The sequence below is a fragment of the Rhineura floridana genome, chromosome 21 (assembly GCF_030035675.1).
Source record: "Rhineura floridana isolate rRhiFlo1 chromosome 21, rRhiFlo1.hap2, whole genome shotgun sequence".
NCBI classification, from domain to species: domain Eukaryota; kingdom Metazoa; phylum Chordata; class Lepidosauria; order Squamata; family Rhineuridae; genus Rhineura; species Rhineura floridana.
The window spans coordinates 2,009,905-2,032,783 of record NC_084500.1 but is presented as its reverse complement, the minus strand read 5'-3'; the positions used below and the strand labels follow the sequence as shown (position 1 = coordinate 2,032,783).

Below are 22,879 nucleotides of genomic sequence, written 5' to 3'. Positions count from 1 at the left end.
AAGGCCAACAGGCGACTTACGACATTGTTTTAAAAAGCCACAATCACACAACAAAAACCAAACAGTAAAACAGCAACAACCCCCATACCATTAGATGTTAGATGTTAGGCATTAGACGGACAGCCATCTGTCGGGAATGCTCTGATTTGGATTCCTGCATTGAGCAGGGGGTTGGACTAGATGGCCTTATAGACCCCTTCCAACTCTACTATTCTAAGATTCTGTGAACAGCCACGGCAACCTTTGGCAGCACAGGAGTAGCAAGCAGTATCATCCTAGGCCACATTCACACCATACTTTTATTCCACTACGATTCCACTTTGAACAGTCATAGGGTCCCCCAAAGAATCTTGGGAAGTACCACTTGTGAAGGGTGCAGAGAGTTCTTAAGAGACCCCTCTTCCCCTCATAGAGCTACAGTTCCCAAAGCAGTTTAACAATCAGTCCTGCCTCTTCCCAGGTAACTCTGGGAATTGTAGTTCTGCGAGGGAAACAGGAGGTCTCCTAATAACTCTCAGCCCCCTTCGAAAATGACCCTTCCCAGGATTCTTAGGGGGAAGCTATGGCTGTTTGAAGTGGAATAAGAGCAAAATTAATGCATGTGGCCCTAGGCTATCAAAAGTTGGGGGGGATCAATCTTTCCCTGGCTTTGAAAAGATGTCAACAAAGGCGCCAGGTGGACCTCACCAATGAGTGTATTCTACAGATGAGGAGCCACCACTGAGAAGACTCTCATCACAGAGCATTGGGCATGCTGGCTGCTGGGAGCTGGAGTCCAACAGCACAGGTCCACCACAGCTGCTTGGCAGGCTGTCTCCACCCATACTCTTTCTCCAGATCTTATCAGAAATCTATTCGCTTATTTATAACATTCATATCCCGCCTTTCCTCTTAGGATCTTGAGGCAGCATACATGGTGTCGTTCCCGCCCACCCATCCACCCAGTTTTATCCTCACAACAACCCTAGGAGGTAGGTTAAGCTGACAGGGTCTTGGGCATACCTGATATTAAGAAGCTTCCTGTGTTCTTAGCTTTTATATCAGACAATGAACTACAAGGAAAAACATCGAGAATTCATCTGCCTTTCCCTACTGGTTGAAACCAAAAGTCCATCCCATCCAGATCTCTAGTATCCAGTTTCTATTATTTATTTTTAAAATTTATATCCCACTCATCCTCCCAGAAGGATCCCAGGTCAGCAAACAAGCAACAAAACATTAAAAACATCTTTTTTAAAACAAAAGTCTTTTAAAACCTCTTTAAAAACAATTCCAACACAGATGCAGACTGAGATAAAGTTTATACTTAAACAGTGTGGGCGGGAAAGGGTTAAAGACGCGCACGCACGCACACACCAGTTGACTCTGTCCCAAGTTAATGAGTGCCCTCTCTTGGCACACTTGCTTTTTAACCTCTACCCAAAAGAGAGAGTCCCACACAGTCTGTCCCAAGAAGAGGAGAAATGGTGGAGAAATTCAATTCTGTTTGCATTTAAAGCCAGATTTATCCAATTTGCACTTTCCAAAACAGCAAGACAAGCGAAACACAGCCATCCTTCGAGGTTCGCACTTACCCGAATTTTGCAATGTGGTTCTCCAACCAAGCAAGGTTTCGAAAAATGGATATTTATGGGGAGATGTACATTAAAATGAATCAAAATGTTATTTTATTAGTGAAAACAACATACAAAAATGCCTTCTGTTAGGAGAAGCTTGCCAAAAATGTGTACATTTAGGCAAAACGGCACTGGGAAAATGCGCATATTCGGAGAAATTTGCACTAAGATGCCGAAGGGTTTTCAGGAGGATTTTTTGAAGGAAAAACTCGCAGATCCCTGCAGAAATGTGGGGAACCGAAATGGATAGATCCTGCCATCCCTCGTCGCAACCGAAAAGAGGCCCAACATCCATTCCTGTCAAGTGCGCCCGCCATTCCTGGGCGAGAACCTCCCTTGCAGAGACATCATAGCTCACGAGAAACAAACGAGACCAACTTGTTGCTAGGATGCAGACATGAACCCTCACACCAGGCAACTGTTCAGGCTAGGATTTAAGCCTGCATTAGAATTCAAACTTCTCTCTCTTCCCTCCCTCCCATTACAGCCTCGTTTCAACCACATGCCCGAGAGGGCCAGTCATCCGCCCTCACCCGTTGCCACACAGTTGTCCCTCCCACCCGTCCTGGCCTAGGAAGGGTCATCTCAGAAGTATCTCAGCAGGAATCGCGGACCTAGGCCAACAGGGTCAAATTGGAAGGCCAGACGTCAGGACAGGGGCCACCTGGTGGCCATAAGCTTCATGCGGGTGGACCACAGCACGCCCGCATTGAATATCCATATGGATTTCCATCGCTTCTTTTAATTCATCTATTGGATCCCATTGCAACCAACAGTCCATCCCTATTCTCGGAGTAGTCTGGGAATTGTAGCTCTCAGAGGGGAAGAGAGGTCTCCGTACAACTCTCAGCACCCGTTGCAAACTACAGCTCCGGGATTCTTTAAGGGAAGCCATGACTGTTCAAAGTGGTATTATACCACTTGAAAGGTAGAGTGCAGACGAGGTCCTGCTTTGTGATTCTTTTTAGCTAGAATCCTAACATCTACCAACCACAGTCAGCTGCATGAGACAAAGGGTTAGGTTTTTTTATTTAATTGTTAGTATATATTATTACATTTATATCCCACCTTTCCTCCACAGAGCTAAAGGTGGAGGAATATGCCTCTCTCTCTCCATCCCCACTTTATCCTCACAACGACCCTGCAAGATAAGTTCAGCTGATAGGCCATGGCTGGCCCAAGGTCACCCAGCGAGCTTCACAACTGAGTGGGGATTTGAACCCTGCGCTCAGTCCCAGGACTGAACTGATCTCACAGTCCTTTCAAAAAAGGAAGAGCCCACCCCTGCTTGGTTAAAGCATTCAGCAGCCTCATTTAGCAGGGAGAGGGCCTTTTTGGGGGGTCTTTGCCACTGTTAAACAATTGAGGGTCAGAAATCGTTGCTGATCATTGCAAATCACTAAGAGATCTGCCATAAGATCTCCATCTACGGCCTTACAGAGCAGCTGTCAGAGAAAAGCCCAGGGTGCAAATGTAGGGCAATGGTGCACCCCAAGAGCACCCCTGTGTTTACTGTGCATTCACCAGGAGCACATCCTGGATAGCTCTACAATGGGGCTAGAACCGCCTTAGCAGATGTTCAGGAGCTCCTCGGCAGACAACTCCATTTGGAAGGGATTCCCTGAAGACAGAAAAGTTTGATAAACTACTGGATCCCTCAAGTAAACCAAAACATTTGCATCCTCATCTGCAAAGGCGCCACACACATACACACGCCAGCGCCTGTGATAACACACCAGCGAGGAGGACAAAAATAGCAGCGCCCAAGCTTACACAGACATTCCTTTTTTGGAGATCTTCACGGAAGCACAAGGGAATGTGCTACTGACGGAATAACAGCTCTCTGAAGGAAAGGCCAGCTTGCACTATTTCGGCACCCTTTCCCTCAAAGCAGGATTGGCAGCTATGCCCAGGAGAGGACAGCCCTGAGCACCAAGAGGTAAGGGATGAGAGTGCAATGGTATATCTAGATTAGATTAGACAGCTAGACCTTTCCTGTTGGCATTTGAGAGTTTGGGGTGTTCAAGGATGTGGCAGCTGGAGTCCCAAACATCTGGAAGGCACCAACAGGTTGGGGAAGTGTGACATACACCTTCTCAGCCACTTTTACGACAGTCCTGCACAGCAGACCAATGTTATGATCCCTGTCCTTCAGAAGGGGGTTGCAGCCTGCTGAGGGCCACCAGCAATAAGAGTTTGTGGGAGGGCAGAGATCTGAACTGGTGGCTCCCTGCCTCCTACGCTCTGGCATGAGAATGCCACAGGCAGCAATCTCTGGGCCAGCCAGATGCAAGCTGCAAGTTATGGGTTTGAGATGGGGAGTAAAACAGAGGCGTGCCCTCTCCCTGTTCGACGCCACTGCCACTCCCTCAAAGAGGCTTCTCTTCCGTCCGGCAGCTCAACCTTCCATCCAGCCAAGGGCATCTCGGCAGGCTCTTGCCATCTGGACCAGGGCCTGGCATGGCAATCCCCGCTGGAATGGAAAATGTCGTGGCAAGCCTGCCAATCAGCTCCCTGGGGGCAGCTTTCCTTCCACGATCCGAACGGCAGAAACCGAAGCTGGTAAATGAGCTGGGTTGATGCTGCACTCCTCCTCTCTCCCTCTCGTGCAGAGAGTCACCGTCCCCCACAGGGGGATCACTGAAGGGCAGGCAAAAGTCCTTTAAAGGCCAGCACCGTGAGGAAACCCCCTGCCCACAGTCCCCTCCCACAACCCCATCGTGTCAGCCGTGCCCAGGGTGCAGACTCCAAAAACCCAGCATGCGTTCAGAAGCTGTTCCGCTCAGCTTCGTGTGGCATCTGTGCCTTACTTGGGCAACCGATCTAGATTCAACAACCCCCTTCCTCTCTCGCCTCCTGGAAGGTTAAGACTTTCTAGATATTCTAAATGACTATTCCCTAGATCAGTTGGTCATGGAACCGACCAGAGGGACGGCAACCCTGGACTTAATCCTCAGTGGGGACCGGGACCTGGTGCGAGATGTAAGTGTTGTTGAACCGATTGGGAGCAGTGACCACAGTGCTATTAAATTAAACATACATGTAACTGGCCAATTGCCAAGAAAATCCAACACGGTCACATTTGACTTCAAAAGAGGAAACTTCACAAAAATGAGGGGATTGGTAAAAAGAAAGCTGAAAAACAAAGTCCAGAGGGTCACATCACTCGAAAATGCTTGGAAGCTGTTTAAAAACACTATATTAGAAGCTCAACTGGAGTGCATACCGCAGATCAGAAAAGGTACCGCCAGGGCCGAGAAGATGCCAGCATGGTTAACGAGCAAAGTCAAGGAAGCTCTTAGAGGCAAAAAGTCTTCCTTCAGAAAATGGAAGTCTTGTCCGAATGAAGAAAATAAAAAGGAACACAAACTCTGGCAAAAGAAATGCAAGAAGACAATAAGGGATGCTAAAAAAGAATTTGAGGAGCACATTGCTAAGAACATAAAAACCAACAACAAAAAATTCTATAAATACATTCAAAGCAGGAGACCATCTAGGGAGACAATTGGACCCTTGGATGATAAGGGAGTCAAAGGTGTACTAAAGAACGATAAGGAGATTGCAGAGAAGCTAAATGAATTCTTTGCATCTGTCTTCACAGTGGAAGATATAGGGCAGATCCCTGAACCTGAACTAACATTTGCAGGAAGGGATTCTGAGGAACTAAGACAAATAGTGGTAACGAGAGAGGAAGTTCTAAGCTTAATGGACAATATAAAAACTGACAAATCACCGGGCCCGGATGGCATCCACCCGAGAGTTCTCAAAGAACTCAAAGGTGAAATTGCTGATCTGCTAACTAAAATATGTAACTTGTCCCTCGGGTCCTCCTCCGTGCCTGAGGACTGGAAAGTGGCAAATGTAACACCAATCTTCAAAAAGGGATCCAGAGGGGATCCCGGAAATTACAGGCCAGTTAGCTTAACTTCTGTCCCTGGAAAACTGGTAGAAAGTATGATTAAAGCTAGATTAACTAAGCACATAGAAGAACAAGCCTTGCTGAAGCAGAGCCAGCATGGCTTCTGCAAGGGAAAGTCCTGTCTCAGTAACCTATTAGAATTCTTTGAGAGTGTCAACAAGCATATAGATAGAGGTGATCCAGTGGACATAGTGTACTTAGACTTTCAAAAAGCGTTTGACAAGGTACCTCACCAAAGGCTTCTGAGGAAGCTTAGCAGTCATGGAATAAGAGGAGAGGTCCTCTTGTGGATAAGGAATTGGTTAAGAAGCAGAAAGCAGAGAGTAGGAATAAACGGACAGTTCTCCCAATGGAGGGCTGTAGAAAGTGGAGTCCCTCAAGGATCGGTATTGGGACCTGTACTTTTCAACTTGTTCATTAATGACCTAGAATTAGGAGTGAGCAGTGAAGTGGCCAAGTTTGCTGACGTCACTAAATTGTTCAGGGTTGTTAAAACAAAAAGGGATTGCGAAGAGCTCCAAAAAGACCTCTCCAAACTGAGTGAATGGGCGGAAAAATGGCAAATGCAATTCAATATAAACAAGTGTAAAATTATGCATATTGGAGCAAAAAATCTTCATTTCACATATACGCTCATGGGGTCTGAACTGGCGGTGACCGACCAGGAGAGAGACCTCGGGGTTGTAGTGGACAGCACGATGAAAATGTCAATCCAGTGTGCGGCAGCTGTGAAAAAGGCAAATACCATGCTAGCAATAATTAGGAAAGGTATTGAAAATAAAACAGCCGATATCATAATGCCGTTGTATAAATCTATGGTGCGGCCGCATTCGGAATACTGTGTACAGTTCTGGTCACCTCATCTCAGAAAGGATATTATCAAGTTGGAAAAGGTTCAGAAGAGGGCAACCAGAAGGATCAAGGGAATGGAGCGACTCCCTTACGAGGAAAGGTTGCAGCATTTGGGGCTTTTTAGTTTAGAGAAAAGGCGGGTCAGAGGAGACATGATAGAAGTGTATAAAATTATGCATGGCATTGAGAAAGTGGATAGAGAAAAGTTCTTCTCCCTCTCTCATAATACTAGAACTCGTGGACATTCAAAGAAGCTGAATGTTGGAAGATTCAGGACAGACAAAAGGAAGTACTTCTTTACTCAGCACATAGTTAAACTATGGAATTTGCTCCCACAAGATGCAGTAATGGCCACCAGCTTGGACGGCTTTAAAAGAAGATTAGACAAATTCATGGAGGACAGGGCTATCAATGGCTACTAGCCATGATGGCTGTGCTCTGCCAGCCTAGTCAGAGGCAGCATGCTTCTGAAAACCAGTTGCCGGAAGCCTCAGGAGGGGAGAGTGTTCTTGCACTCGGGTCCTGCTTGCGGGCTTCCCCCAGGCACCTGGTTGGCCCCTGTGAGAACAGGATGCTGGACAAGATGGGCCACTGGCCTGATCCAGCAGGCTCTTCTTATGTTCTTATGTTCTTATGACTTTGTACCGAAGCAGTGGTGGCTGGCGGCTCCATGTCAGTGGGGCACTGGAATCCTCTCCAGGTTTGGTCCGGACTTTCAAGGAGCTGTCCAAAGTGCTCCAGCACCTTAGACAGCTCCTCAAAAGCTCAGATTAAAACCCAGAGAGGATTCCACTGCCGCACTGACATTGGAACCAAAGGCCACCCCTGGACTAAACAAATGTATTTACTGTTTGTTGTATTTATTAGTCGCATGTTGCTCCTTGTTTACAGCCTTTTGGGGGCCGCATGTCAGTGCTGGACAAGGCCAGAAGTAAAAGGGAGGAGCAATGAATTAGATTCCCACTCGTCACAGTACAAGTTGGGGGTCACCCAGTGAAGCGTATGATTCAGGGCAGACAAAAGAAAGGATTTCTTCACGCCATCGTGTCATTCACGTGTGGAACTCACAGCCACAAGAGGAGACCATGACTGCTGGCTTCAATGGCTTTAAAGGTTGGATGAATTCATGGAGGACGAGTCGTTCAGCACAACTGAACAACATCAACTATGCAATCAGCATAAACTCACTGCAACCTTCCCAAATGCAGAAGCCATCCAGACAGTGTGGGACTCCATCTCCTATCAGCCCCAGCCAGCACAGCCAATGGTTAGGGATGATGGGTCATAAGAACAGCCTGCTGGATCAGGCCAGTGACCCATCTGGTCCAGCATCCTGTTCACACAGTGGCCAACCAGATCCCTCAACAGGAAGCCCACAAGCAGGACCTGAGCCCAAGAGCAACTCTCCCCACCTGCGGCTTCTGGCAAATAGTATTCAGAGGCATCCTGCCTCCAGCAATGGTGGCAGAACATAGACCTCATGGCTAGTAGCCACTGACAGTCTTTTCCTCCGTGACTCTGTCTCATCCTCGTTCAAAACCGTCCCACTTAGTGGCCATCGCTGCCTCCCATGGGAGCGAATCCCATAGTTTAACGATGCGCTGCGTGGAGAAGTCATTTCTTCTGTCTGTATGGAATCTTCCAACCTTCAGCTTCATCAGATGTCCACAAGTTCTAGTGCTGTGAGAGATGGAGAAAGCCTTTCCTATATCCACTTTCTCCATGAGATGCATAATTTTATACACTTCCAACACGTCACCACTGTCATGCCGACCTGCCCGCCTTACCCTGGCCTGCATTTGGAATGGTTGGTTCACCGAGGTTATGGGGAATTTTTCCCCTTAGCATCTTTCTTGTTAGCTAGATAACAAACAGCTAAATCTTTTGATGTTTTCTCATTCCCGGTGACCTTGTGATTTTTACAGCACAGCTATAATAGTTTACAGTAATCTTGCACCTTCTTATCAGGGGAAGGGGGCCTGGTTCCGTCAAGGCCGTAAAACTCCTTGCCTTGTTATGAGAAACCAAGAAGAGGTGTCAGGTGCTGTGGGAACATCATTTTTCTTTCATCCCTTTGATGAAAATGCTAATTGGGTAATTGTCTCTGGCTGGGAGGGAATTTTCCTCCATATGAGGAGGCTCAGAACTCTGGCTTGGTGTCCCACTTCGGAGCACCACCTTGCCTATGGTGATGCTCAATCGTGGCTCCAGTGATATCCTGGCTGATAAACTTCCCAAGGGTAAAAAGGCTAACTATTGAGAGATCCTAAGCTCTTGTAAGTATAGCTCAGGCAGATAGCTTTTGTTATTTTGATTTGTGCCAAGAACTTTGTTTGACTTATTTACTAAAATACCTTACCCGTTTGGGGTGTATGGTTTTAGGATTTAATTTGCTGCTACAAATTATTTACGTGTACCTTTTTGCCTTTTGTAACCCTTTTTACATTTTTCTTATTTTCTTTTTAATAAATTTTAATTACTTTAACTCAGTGTGTGTTTATTCAAGAGAAGGGGGTCAGTTCCTAAATTCAGTCCTTGCCAATTGACCACACTACCGTGTACTTGAGGAACGTTTTCACTTAAGACCTCAGAAGGGGCCAGGAGGATATCTAGCCTCTGGCCCTGAGAGGCTCATGTGTCTAGTGGGCTCTGGGATTCCCTTCGCCCCAGAGTGTCTAACCAGAGAAGGGTGGTGGCAGTACTACCTTGCAGGGTTGGTGTTGGCATACACAACCTTAGCGAATCAAGATTTCCTAGGGATCAGTTGCCCAAGGTTGGGGACTGATTTCTGGAACAGGGAAGGCAGCAGAGAGGCTCTCTCTGCTTTCACTACATGCTTTCACTACTACTCTCCTTTCCTCTAAACCAAAAAGCCCCAAATGCTGCAACAACCTTTCATCGTAGGGGAGTCGCTCCATCCCCTGGATCATTTTGGTGTGGCATAGTGGTTAGAGCGTTGGACTAGGACCTGGGAGACCAGAGTTCGAATCCCCACACAGCCATGGAGCTCACTGGGTGACCTTGGGCCAGTCACTGCCTCTCAGCCTCAGAGGAAGGCAATGGTGAACCCCCTCTGAATACCGCTTACAATGAAAAGGCTATTCGTAGGGTCACCATAAGTCGGGATTGACTTGAAGGCAGTCCATTTCCATTTTCCTTTCTGAGAGCCAGTGTGATGCAGTGGTTAAGGTGTTGGACTAGGACCTGGAAGACCAAAATTCGAATCCCCACACAGCCATGGAGCTCACTGGGTGACCTTGGGCCAGTCATTGCCTCTCAGCCTCACAGGAAGGCAATGGTGAGCCCCCTCTGAATACTGCTTACTGTGAAAACCCTATTCAGAGGGTCGCCATAAGCCAGGATCAACTTGAAGGCAGTACATTTACATTTAAGTTAGCTGTTAGTCATTCAGTAGAGAGCCAGCGTGGTATAGTGGTTAAGGTGTTGGACTGTGACCTGGGAGGCCAGGGTTCGAATCCCCACATAGCCATGGACCTCACTGGGTGACCTTGGGCCAGTCACTGCCTCTCAGCCTCAGAGGAAGGCAATGGTGAACCCCCTCTGAATACCCCTTACCATGAAAACCCTATTCAGAGGGTTGCCATAAGTCGAGATCGACTTGAAGGCAGGCCATTTCCATTTCTGAACCTCTGCGGAGGACCCCTAGTGGCAAAGTAAGACAGTGGCGGCAGGGAGGAGGGTAGAGAAAGGACATGCAGAGATGGCAGCTGGCCACCAAGTTTAACACACATCTCCATCTACTGGCTTTGTCAAACAGACACTAGTTCTCTCTTCAGCTACAATCAAGCCCTGTTCCCAGTTCACATACGGCTGTGGGGGGGGGGGGAGAGCAACTAGCAAAAGGCTGTGGGGGGGAGTGATGCATTTTTTCTGATAGATTGCTCCAGCGAAAAACATCCATGCAATTACCAAGGCCAGTGAAATACAGCCCTGGCGATCTCATCAGAGGAGAGCACTTGCTGGCAAAGTGCCTGTGCTTTACAATGCTCCTGCTTGATAAAGATGGCAGGTCAGTCTATTTCTCGATCAGCCCCGCTATATTTTCACCTACGGAAGAGGGGGAGAGAGCAGAGAGGAAAGAGGGGGAGAAGGTTTTCGCCAGCCCCAAGGCTACATTGACCCAGCGTCTGGTTTCCAGCAATGCTCAGGCCATGTCTCTGGAGAGGAATGCAGAGGTGAATGAACTCAAGAAGGTGAAATCTGCGCCCTGTTGTTTGTCTTCAGTCTCCGCTTCATGCAGCTGTACTCTCTCTGAACATGGAGGCTCCATCAGAGGAGGGCTACACTAAAAGAACTGCATTTCAGTTTTGAGGTTTGTTTGATTCTGCTTTTTTTAAAAAAAAATGTGGCTCTTCAAATATCTGAAGGGCTGCTACGCAGAAGAACGAGCAGACTTGCTCTCTTGTCACGCGAGAGGGCAGGACTACAGCCAAGGGAAAGGAAGCGGATTTCAGCTGAACATTTGGGGAAATGGTGCAAGCTGTTTGACAGTGGGGCAAGATGCTCCAAGAGACGGTGGGCTTTCCTTCATTGGAGGAATGTAAGCAAAGGTTGATGGCCATCTGTCAGGGATGCTGTGGGTTGCCTCCAGCAGTGCAGGTCATACACTGACAGGGGGTTGGACTAGATGATCTACTAGGTCCCTTCCAACCTTGTTGGGAGAATTCTAGAATTCATATATGAAGTGCACACGTGCACACGCCTGCACACATACATGTAGTGTGATGGCGTACATTCCACCGCTCCATTCTAAACAACATGTCAAATGACACTAACTTGACTAGCATTCGTTGCCAGGTCTTGTGACAGTGAGTTCCATAAGTCAGCGATGCACTGTGTGAAGACGCACTTCTTTTCTTTCATTATTGCCATTATTTCCTTCACCATGTGTCCCCTTCGCCTGTCTCTTGACTCTAGTGGAAATGGAAAGATTAATAGTAAACCTTGCCCATGTCTCCTTCACCAGATCTCCTCTCTGGGGGAACAGGGAAAAGCATTGCCACTTTTATTAATAAGGACTTCCTTCATCTTTATCACCACAACCGCCACCACGCTTCCATGCACAAAAAGATGAACCCTATTCCTAGACTCCAGTGAACCTGAGAAAGTTGTCAACTGCAGCAAGGCTTCAACAGTTAGTTTGTTTAATTCTGGGGTCTCCCTCTCCCCTTGTGATACCCTCCCCCTTTGGCGCTCGCCAAGATCCCCTGCCCTTCCCAATTTTTTTTTTAGTTGAAGTTTATTTGCTTGCATTTGGAGGGTTATTTGTTCGAGAGGTTGCCTGTTTTGGGGGAGGGTATGTATGTATTGTTATTGTTGTTGTTGTTGTTATTATTATTATTATTATTATTATTATTATTATAAATCACACCATTCCTCCCAGAAGGAGCCCAGAGCAGGTTCTGATTCATAGCAATTTTTCTTCTGTGAAATGGGTATTTTTATTCAATTTTATTTATTTATTTATTTATTTATTTATTTATTTATTTATTTATTACATATATATCCCGACCTTCCTCCCAGGAGGAGCCCAGGGCAGCAAACAAACGACAAAACAGTAAAAACATCTATAAAACATCTTAAAAACAAAGCATCTTTTTAAAAAACATTTTTTTAAAAAAATCTTTAAAAACATCTTTAAGTCAATTCCAACACAGATGCAGACTGGGATAAGGTCTCTACTTAAAAGGCTTGTTGAAAGAGGAAGGTCTTCAATAGGCAACAAAAAGGTAACAGAGATGGAGCCTGTCTAATATTTAAGGGGAGGGAATTCCACAGGGTCGGTGCCGCCACACTACAGGTCTGTTTCCTATGTTGTGCAGAACGGACCTCCTGATAAGATGGTATCTGCAGGAGGCCCTCACCTGCAGAGCGCAGTGATCAACTGGCTATATAAGGGATAAGACGGTCTTTCAGGTACCCTGGTCCCAAGCTGTATAGGGCTTTCTATACCAAAACCAAAACCTTGAACTTATTTTGCGGTGCCCACAACATTTTCCCTTGGATATTCATATGTGCCAATGAAATTTAAGAGACATTCCCCCAACCTTGTCAGTTTCACCACAGACCAGTGAGGAGAGGTGTAGGGAACTGCCCTGATAGAAAAATCAAGAGGTCCATGCCATTTAACAGTCACTAAAACCAAGCAGGTGGAGGTGGCCTCCACCTCCCATCAGCCGCCAGCAGCATGGCCAGTGGTCACGGATGATGGGGCCTAGAGTGCAACAGCACCCAGAAGGCACCAGGTTAAGTTTTAAAAGAAAGCCACTTCCCAATGCACACAACTCTGGAGAGGACTAGGAATGAACTTCAGATCAAGCCCATCTCGATCACTTACCACACGCAGCCCAAGGAAGGTTGGGAGGTTCTTGTAAATCCACTTTCCTGGATGGCCACCCATCGATTTTCAAAGCCTGTTACAAATGCATTTCAAGACGGCGCCTCTGTCTTTCGCATCTGCGCACCAACGGCTAGGCAGAAGCTCACAAGCACTTTAAGGAGGACACATTTCACATGGGTCACTTAGTCGCCCATCAGGCTGTTGCAACAGCAGCCAGACCGGAAAAAACAACAACTTCAAAATATGTCTACTGGAGAGAGGGATGGCATTGGAATGTCAAGTCAACAGGAAGCTTCCTAGAGCACCTGGGAAGCAGTTTCTCTCTAGCGCAGGTATGGCGAACATCTGTAGTCTTCCAAGTGTGAGTCGACTCCAACTCCCAGAAGCCCCAGGAGCAAGCATGCCCAATGGTCAGGGATGCTGGGAGTTGGGACTCCTATCCCTGCTCTAAGAACCAAATCCATTGTAAAGCCATCGGGACGGGAGGAGGGGATTGTATGCTTACATATAACTAACTGCAGCTGCGAGTTCCACAGATCAGGGCACAGAGAAATATCTTGTGATGTCTTATGGCGAAACAAAACATTTGTGTACCTTTTGTGCTATTCATAAGCCGGTGTGAGATGTGATGACTGGAAGAAAACTTCCCCACACAGGTTCACTTTGATCTAAGTTGCACATATATATATATATATACACACACATGTATATATTCTACAAAAAAAACACCGTATTGTATAAAATGAGGGGCTCGTACTCATATATTGATAAAGGTGCCAGCTGCGTTGTTAACTGCTCTGTTATTTTAATGGGATTGTTTTATTGCATATTTTGTATTTTAATTATTATGTCATCAGTTTTGCACTTGTAAACCACTTGGAAGCCTATTTTGGCATTAAGCAGTATACAAATGAATGAAGAAGAAAAGGTTATTTCTCCCAAACTATGCACTCGTTGCAACAGAGCGTAGCAGGGGAATTTGCCATGGATCAAAAACAGAGACAGACAGTCTGCACCACCCTGAAAACACTGTCTCACTTTGCCACATGGGAAGGCCCTGTCCGCAAGAGTTTATACTGGAGGAGGGGGGTATCACTCCTTTTATTTCCCTTCGCACACCCTCACCAGCCCCCCCCATTCTGAATCATGAAAAATGGGAGCAAGTTCACAGGTTGTCTGGTCAGCATTGTGAAATGTGTAAACGGGATGTTGAATTGATTCTGCTTAAGTCCCCAGGCAAATTCTTTAGCGCTGCATAAGAGACAAGAAAACAGATCTCCAGGGAATTTGAGGCAAGCCTTCGTTCTCCCCTCCTCCCACCCCCGTCATTATGGGAAAACAAAACACCCTGGCATAAGAAAGGTGGAGGGCACAGACCTTCCAAAATTAAAGTTACTCCAATGGAGTGCTTTCTGGTTTGCAAAGGAGGCTGGATATGTCTCTCACCACTGAATTCTAGCTTATTCATTCACTTTATTTTTCTGCACCATGCTGTCATTTACAACAACGTTGCCACATGCCACAAGGCCCAAATTTGTACAGGATATTACTATAATCCTCAGAGTCACAATGACGGGGCCCAAACAGACACAAGTGATTGGACCAGCCTCCCATCAAGGACTAGACAGACAGACACAGAGACAGAATATTTGTGCTTCGTTAAAGCTAAGATCATTGCGAACATGGACTTGAATCCACGGCATCAGATGCAAGGTGAAGGCTTTTTGTGTGACGAAATGGACTGCAGTCCACAAAAGCTTATGCCATAATAAAATAGCCAGTCTTTAAAGGTCTACAGCGGGGATGGGGGGAGATTTTTCAGCCCTTTTGGGCAACCTCAGGGGCCACATCCTAGTGGTGGGTGGGGCCAGGTGCAAAAGAGGGCAGAGCAACAAATGTAAATTCCACCTTTGTACAGTAGGCTGGTTTTTTAAGCACACTCACATGCACCTCTCTGTAATCTCCCTCCGGAGAGACAAGAGACTTTATTGGAGTTCAAAGACACATTGCAGGCAGGCTAAGAAACACTGCCAGTGAGGGGTGTGGCTGGGGAGTGAGCTGAGGGCAGGGGAGGGCTGCATTTGGCCCCCTGGCTTGACACTTCCCAGCCCTGATTAGGGACGAGGGAGAAAATTGATTCAGTTCACATTTGAAACCAAAATTACAAAAATGCATCTCTTAGGGGAAAGTGTGCATAAAAATGGCCACATTATTGAAAACAGCATAAAAAAAGATATTGGATGAGGATAAATTGCTTGCAAAAATGTGTACATGAGTCAAAACTGTGTACAAAAATGTGTCTATTGGGACAAATTAGTACTAAAATGCAGAAGAATTTCCGTGAGGATTTAAAAAAAAATAAAAATAGAAAATTCCTGCAGAAATGAGGAGAAACTGAATTTATGACTGGAAAAATGAGAGAGATCCGTTTCCTTCCTCTGATTAAGAACTCTGCTGTCTTTTTTTTATTGAGGATGTAGGAGGCTGGGCCCAATGTCCTGTAGGACCCTGCAGAGTTGCGTAGCGAAACGGAGAGTATTGAGAGAGCTTACGTGTGTGTGTTTGAATCTTTGCTAAGCTTCTACCTTCCCTACAAATTAGTCAAACAGAGACTTTAAGCTTTAAAATAAGAAACAACTACTTTATTCTGGAAGTACATGCTTGATAGGAAAGAGTCCTATATCTAGCTAACTAGCTAAGTTGGAGCAGCGAGCACTAAGCCCAGTGCTGGCCCTCATGCTGGATGAGAGGGAGAGACAAAGGAAAGATGTCTGCTCCCCTCTCGAGAAAGAAGACGACTGGGAAGGAGGGAAGGAACTGGGATCAACATCCTTTGCATATCAGTCTAGCAGGAAGGAAGAGACAGCAGGAGATCAAAGGACAGGTATAGCCTAGCAACCAAGAGGTCTCCTCTCTAGCTACCCTTTTTAAACCCATGCAGCCTCAACCCACAAGTTGGAGTTGAACCTCATACATTCCGACAGAGGAAAGGCTTGAAAGTGGAAATGAACCATTTCATTTTTCCATAATATAATATCCTGTTGCATCAGGCCTTGGGTTCCTCCAGCTTTATAGCCTCTCTAACCCAGGGTTGGGGAAACCTGCGGCCCTCCAGATGTGTCTGATACGAGACTTGGAGTCCCACAATATCTGGAAGGCCACAGGTTCCCAGCCACCGCCCTTACCCAACAGAACAACACCTTCAGGGGCTGCTCGCCACCCCCCTGATGGGCTTTTGGAAACTGTCGGATTTGCACCTTCCCCTGTTGGGGAGAGACTTGTGTTAATGGCCATTGGTTCATTCACGCCTGTTCCTCATTTGAGGGTGGCAGCATCAAGCGACAGCTTGAATGGGCGAACAAGCGCCAATTTAATGCACTGCATAGGAAGATGTGGAAGAATTTCGGGGCTGCACCACCTTAGACTGCAACATGCAGGAGTCGTATTTTTGAAGCAGCACATCAGAGAAAGGCGTGGCACAGCCCTCTCTGCAATGAGCTAGCTTTCCAACATATGGGGAGCTTTCCAAGTAAGGGAGCATTTAAAAAATGCTAAAACACCACCCCTTCTCTCTCTCTCTCTCTCTCTCTCACACACACACACACTGAACTGGTACAGCCTAGAATTCTACCACCTCATTCAGTATCATGTGCAAATCTGAGCCGCGGCGCTCAACATCACCTCATGGACATTACAGAAGGGCCATAACGCGGCGGTAGAGCATCTGTCCAGCTTCAATCCCAAATGGCATCTCCAGGTAGGAACAGGAGAAAGTCCTGGCTGAAATCCTGAAGAGCTGCTGCCAGTCAGTGCAAACAATACTGAGCTAGATGGACCAGTGGTCTGACTTGGTATACAGCAGGTTCTTATGTTCCACTCTTCTCTCAGCCCAGCCATCGGGAACCAAAGGAAAAGAACACCTGAACTTCCTTGCAGGGTTGTTGTTGAAGGTTACTGGATGCTTTGAAAACGCTAAAGCTCTCCCCTTGGCCTTACCCCCCCCCTTCCCATAGCAAATTCAGGTGGGGAATTCCAACAGAAATAGAACCAGAAAACTGCATCACTGAGAAACAAGCAGGAGGTTAGAGTGTCAGCTGAGGACCTGTGAGACCTGGGTTCAAATCCCCGCTCAGCCACAAAGTTCGCTGGACAACCTCTGCTGGTCTTTGACCGTAATAAAGCAATCAATCAATCAATCAATCAATCACTGGACAATCTTGGGCCAGTCATCATCTCTCAGCCTAGCCTACCTCACAGGGTTGTTGTGAGGATAAAATGAAGGGGGAGGAGAAGGATGTACCCATACCACCTTGGAGAAGAAAAAAAGGCAGGATGTCAATGAGACAAAATAAAATAACTGTTAATAGAATACTAACATGCTCAGGGGAAACCCCAAGGTTTGCAGAAAGGCAACATGTTTTAAAAAGAGTGGGACCCAAAACACAACCTCATGAAGTCTGAACATGCTCAGGAGCTACAGAACCTTCAGTGCGAAGTGTCAAAACTGAGCAGCTGCGGGGTGAGGGGAGAGGAGTTTGATGCCCTGTTTGAGCTTGGATGGCTGGCAGGGTACCTGAATGTGAGCACATTTGCTGTCCCAGAGGAGGGTCACAGGCTCCTTGCCAACGATCCCTCACCATAGAGACCTACCCCAGCGGACCAAACAAACTCAGCCTTGTCGTTAGCATTTCAACACACGTTAAGTCCAACGACAATTCTGGCTTCATCAAGGCCACTGAAGCCATCCTGCATGCCTCTTGTTTAAGTCCCCACAAATATCTGGTATGCTGCCTCTGGATGGGGAGGCTCCACTCAACCTGCACAGCATCTGGACAGGGTGTCGCCCTGCCCCATCACTGCAGGTAGGTTTATCCGACATGAATTTGTCTGATCCCATTTTCTCTTTTTCTTCCTTTGAAGCCATCTGACCTTCTGGCCACCCCCACCCCTTTGGGGTGCCGATTCCCATCCATCAGTTACTGCACTGCCAGACCCCAAGCACATTCCCCCACCCACTGGGGCCACCACCAAGAGCCAAGCCCAGCTTAGAAACTGCCTTCTTTGTAAGCAGCTCTTTCCCGTGGGTTCAAGGGCTCCGATTCAGGGGGAAATTCGGATTATTCATCTGAAAGAATGTGAGGAGAAAGGAGGGGCTTCTGTTTGTGGGAGCGGTTTTGGCCCTGATTTCCACCTTCTTTGGACCCAAAGCAATCAGTCATCCACATTAAATACAGCATCCCCTTATCCACGCGCAGAGTCCGCTCCAATTTGCAGCCAGCTCTGGTTGCACACACACACACAGTCTCATCTGCCATCTGCTCATCAAGGGGGGGGCACAAACAAGCACCCAGCCTACTTGTCAACTTAAGCGCGTAGAAAGAGACGCAACACTAAAACCCAGCACGCCGACCCAGAGCTTTTTAAAGCCTCACCGTGATATATTATTAATTGTTTCTATAATGCAATGCCATAGATTGCTGTGTGGGGGGGGTGGCTTCATTCCATTCCTGGGGCCGTCTGGGGCAGAGAGAGAAGGGGGGGCAGGCTGGGTTTTTTTCCCTCCACAGTGGAAGGGGGAAAAGGCAGCTGTGAAAAATCTAACACACATAGTTGAGTGACTGGGCTGCACAGGAGGAATGATGCAGGGTTAGGCAAAAATAAACTGCAAGGGGGGGCAGAGAGAGAGGGGGGGGAGGGAGAGAGAGAGAGGGAGAATTATTCAGAAAGGCAAAGTTTGCATTTTGTGCTCTGAATTCCCAACCGCCAAGGCTGGGAACAGTTTTGTTCCAGATCTGCAGAGAGAGAAGATGGAAACAGTGGGTCCTTACCAAGATTAATCATCGCACTCACAGTCAGCTCACTGAAATGAATGGGCAAGACTAGCATTTGTGCCAATGGGTCTACTCTGAGCAGGATGCAACCTCTCGCCAGCCTCTTCTGGCAAAGAGATATTGCCTACCCCAGTGGTTTGACGGATGCCACTTGCCTGTGTAAATTTCAGATTTCCTTGAAATGGGGAGACGGAGAGTAAACCTAAGACCCCTGCCATTCTGATGACTTCACCAGCCCCCAAAATGAAGCAGCCACTCCCCTCCCCCGCCTTATATCTCCCCCACCTCCAAACAAAAAGGGGAGGTGGGCAGGAGAATGTGGCCAGCCTCCAGTTTAAAGATTTTCACACAATGTGAAATGCATTTGGTCCAGTACGTTCTGTGAAGTTCCCAAATGCCTTCTTATATTCCTGCACTCATCCTTGACCGTAATAAAGGAAATGCTGATTCTGTACTTGGTCAGAGGGAACGCTGGTGCCAAGAAGTCCTGGGCTCACGAACACCCCATTTTTTGAGCAAGCCTTTGCAACAGCAGCCAAAAAAAATGGGGTGCCACACATCTCCTAGGAGCACACAAATTCCCCTTTCCCTGGGCGATATGCACAGGTTCTCCGCAGCACTCGTAATTATCAGCACCGCACACGCAGAGGCTGAAATCTTCCTCATGCAAGCATCGTCTCCCCCAAAGGCCAGCTGGCAAAGACGAAGAGGAGGGAGGTTGAAAAGGTACTGTTGTGCATAGCCCACTGCAGACAGATCACAAACCACCCTCCCTCAGAAGTAGAATAACGGTGCCAAGATCTCTAGCGGCTACTGGGGGCTTTGCAGTTACAGCTCCAGAGTGAAGGGGGCGACTGAGGCACAAGATTGCGGGGTGGGGGGCAGGGAGAGAGAAAGGAGGGGGAGTCTGCTTTGGAGAAAAGGGGGAGTCACATGGCAAAACCCACAGCAGGAAGAAGAGGAAGGCCAACCCACAAACTCACCGTTGGCCCCCACGAACGCAGACAAAGGCGCAACCTCAGTGTGGCAGCCATCTCTCTCGGCCTCGCCTCCCTCACAGGTTTGTTGTGAGGGCAAGCCGCCTTAAGCTCTCTGGTTGGGGGAGAAGGCAGGAGAGAAATGAAAGAACGGGCTAAGCCAAGGAAGCCAATGTGAAAAGTGCCTTGCTCTCAGCAGGCAATCACACGCACACATGTCTTGGTCAGGGATTCCACCTGGCTGAACCCCTGAACCTCTCTCCTTAGGACACACCAGCGGCTTAACCACAGCTAGCCATCAGGGCTGTTTAAGGGGGGGTCTTGTTGTCTCTCTCTGTTGTTGGTGCACACCGGGGTGCTCATGGGGAAGTCAGGGAAGATGAGAGGAGATTCAGAACATCTGGCTGGAAGTGGGGGCTCCAGGAGCTAAGCAGAACCTCCATGGCCAGAGGCAGTCTACCTGTGACTGGAAGCTGCCCTAGAAATGAGCGACAGGGGAGGGCTCCTGCCTCTCTGCCCTGCTGTCAAGCTTCCCAGGAACATCTGGCTGGGCACAAGACTAGAGGAACCTTTAGCTCCAATCCAGACGGGCTCTTGCCTGGGCCTTAGGAAGCCCGTCAGAAACCTTCCCTGCTCCTCGGAAGGTGGATCTCGACAACCTAAGCTACAGAAAGCAAGGTGGGTTGGAGTGACTCCCTGGCAAAGGAAAGCCCTCTGCTTATGCTCAGAGGCACCACTGCAACCAACAAGGCTGAGACCTAGCATTCAAAGGCTATGGTAGGCCTCAGGATTGCCTATGAGCTAACGGTTTATGCACAGAAGTGCCATGCCGTCCACCTTGATGGGTGAGGGGGGGCTGGCTGTTGCAAGGGAAAGACACTTGGCACATGCTCAGTGCCTCAGCACGCCCCTGCTCAAATCAGACACTCTTTGCAAACGTGGAGTCTCATGCATAAGATTCGAGCCCCAGGCTTCAGACCAGATTTTGGAGGAGAAGGAGATAAGTGCATGAATTAGGGGGTCCACAGACACCATTCCTCTGTGGAATTGGGGGAGGCACTCGCGTTTCCTTCGCAAAGAGATTCAAATTAGGCACCAGTTCCACCAACTCATCAAAGAAGCCTGTTCATTCATTTCAAATGTATGGAAGCAGCAGCAATACAAATGCACTCTCCACATGCTCAGATGTCCAGGACCCAAAACAAGACCCAACAAGGCCTGGCCTGCTCAAGGGAGTGCCTCCCACACATGCTCAAGGACACCCTTGCTTGCGTTGGCTGCAAGACACACTCTGCACATGCTTTGATGCTTCCCCCCCTTCTCCCACCTTTGGGAGAATGCTGGCTGGGGTGCTACCCAATCCCCCAGGAAGCTCTGTCGGGTGAGGAGGATGCCTTCTGCGTAGCCTCAAAGACGCTCTTGCCTTTCCAAATCTATATGGCCCGCGAGTTTCCCAAACGGGTTCGAGAGCCAGGAATCAATTCCCCCTCCCCGCCCGCCTCCAGCCCCCGGGGACTGACCGTAGCTCACTCACCCTGGCTGAGCAGCGCCCCGATGCAGTAGAGAAGGGCGGCGGGTCCGGAGCGAGCTCTCCCGGGCGAGGCCATCGCGGAATCCGGGAAGAAACAGGCAATCCAAGCACGTGCGGATGGGAACGGGCGCCAAAGCCGGGACGTGCCCTGGGAGGGGGGAGGGGGGGCTTGGCAGGGGGCGGGGGGGCCACCCCGGAGACAAAGGGGGGCCGTGGGATATAGGCAAAGGAGGGGGTCCCGCCTGCTCCTTCCCCGAGCCACCCCAGATTTCCACCCAAGGGGGGGTCCCCCTTTCGTCCAACGAACCAAAAATGTTAAAAAATGAAGAAGCTCAGAGCAAGGCTGTTTGGGGGCGGGGGGGGCAAAAAGGAAGGCGATTCCTCGTGCAGTCGCAGGCCAATCGCTATGCCATCACGATGGGCGCCAAAGGGTCGGGGAGGGGCTGGGGGGGTGTTAGGCAGTGCCCCTAACAACGAGAACGAAATCCAGAGGAGCGGGGTGGAAGTGCAAAGGGATCGGCGGAGGGGGGTGCACAAGCGAAATCTCAATGCAAAGCTCCCCCCGCAAAAAAGAAAGCCCCTCTAAAAAAAAAGCCAAGGAAGAAAGGGGCGGCAAGCGAGATCTTAATGCAAACACCCCCCTCCCCAAGAAAAGAGAGAGAAACCTAATTAAAAATCGGGAGGAAAAAGTATGGGGAAAGGCGTAGTCGGAGGTATAAGAGCCCCCCCCAAAAAAGGGGGGAGAGGAAGAAGTGGGGGCGCTGCTATAATCCAAGGCGAGCGGCCGGCGATCCTGCCTCTTCACCCGGGCGTCAGAGGCTGTGGCGGCAGCGCGGGAGGTCGGGGACGCTGCTCCGGCTCCGGCTGCCGAGGAGGAGGCGAGGGGCGCGCCGCCCCGTCCCAAGGCCCCGCGGCTGCCGGGCGGGCAGGCGAACGGGCGAGCGAGAGGGGTGTCCGAGGCCAGCGGCCACAGAGCCGGCCGGGCGATGACCGGCCACCCCAGCCGTCCCGCCGCCACCACGGCCGGCTTCCACCCGGCTGCCCGCCTGCCTGCCTCGCCGTCCGTCTCCGCGGCGTGGAGCCGCCGAGCCGAGCTTTCCCCAGCCGAGCGAGCGAGCGAGCGAGAAACTCCCTCCGCCCCCTCCGGCCGCCCACCTCCTCCTCCGCCTTCTTCCATCACGTGTTTTCCCAAGAGTTTCTGCCGCCGTGTGCACCCCCCCTCCAAACACGCGGGGAGCGCGCCCGCCTCCAAGCAGCCGGTGTGTAAGCCGCCTGGAGGGTTAGAAAGCGTTTTCACACAGACACACACACACACACACACACAGAGGGGCAACGGTGCCGGCAGGGAGGGGGAGTTCTCGATTTGGGGTGGGGGATGTGATTTGTCTGTTTTATTTGTTTAGCTCTTGCATTGATAGGCCGCCCTTCTTCGCGAAGGCGCTCAAGGCGGCAAACATCAGGCGAAACCATTGAACGTCCTAAAAACCGTTAGAAACCTTCCAACCCGCTGTGTAGTGGCACATGCGGAAGGGGGGGTCCTTGTTGACAGTCACATCACCCACCCACCCTCATTTCCGCACCCCCAGGATTCACCGTCTTTTCTGCAATGACAGAACCAGAATAAAACTGCTGAGGTCATATGCGCCCCTCCACCCCGAAATGTCTGGGTGGGTCTAAAGATTGCCAGGAAAGTTTTGATTTTAAGAAGGCGATTTTTAAGATGGGGGCTTAAAGCAGCTGGGCTGGCTTATGACAGTCATATTTTTTATTTATTTATTTATTATTGCATTTA

The 22,879-nt window shown here is 48.8% G+C and overlaps 1 protein-coding gene across 4 annotated transcripts in view; it reads right to left on the bottom strand.

The window, feature by feature from the left end:
* TMEM132E (transmembrane protein 132E) overlaps positions 1 to 22,879 on the bottom strand; it is a 165,749-nt gene that overhangs the window by 86,096 nt on the left and 56,774 nt on the right. For 2 of the 4 annotated variants that reach the window (XM_061605144.1, XM_061605147.1), the window contains exon 1: positions 21,091 to 22,150. The exons of the other annotated variants lie outside the window; for them this stretch is intronic. In XM_061605144.1, the coding sequence (XP_061461128.1) occupies positions 21,091 to 21,163 (73 nt within the window). In that variant the 5' untranslated portion in view covers positions 21,164 to 22,150. Of the gene's footprint in view, positions 1 to 21,090; positions 22,151 to 22,879 lie in introns of those variants that run through there. 4 annotated transcript variants of the gene reach the window in all.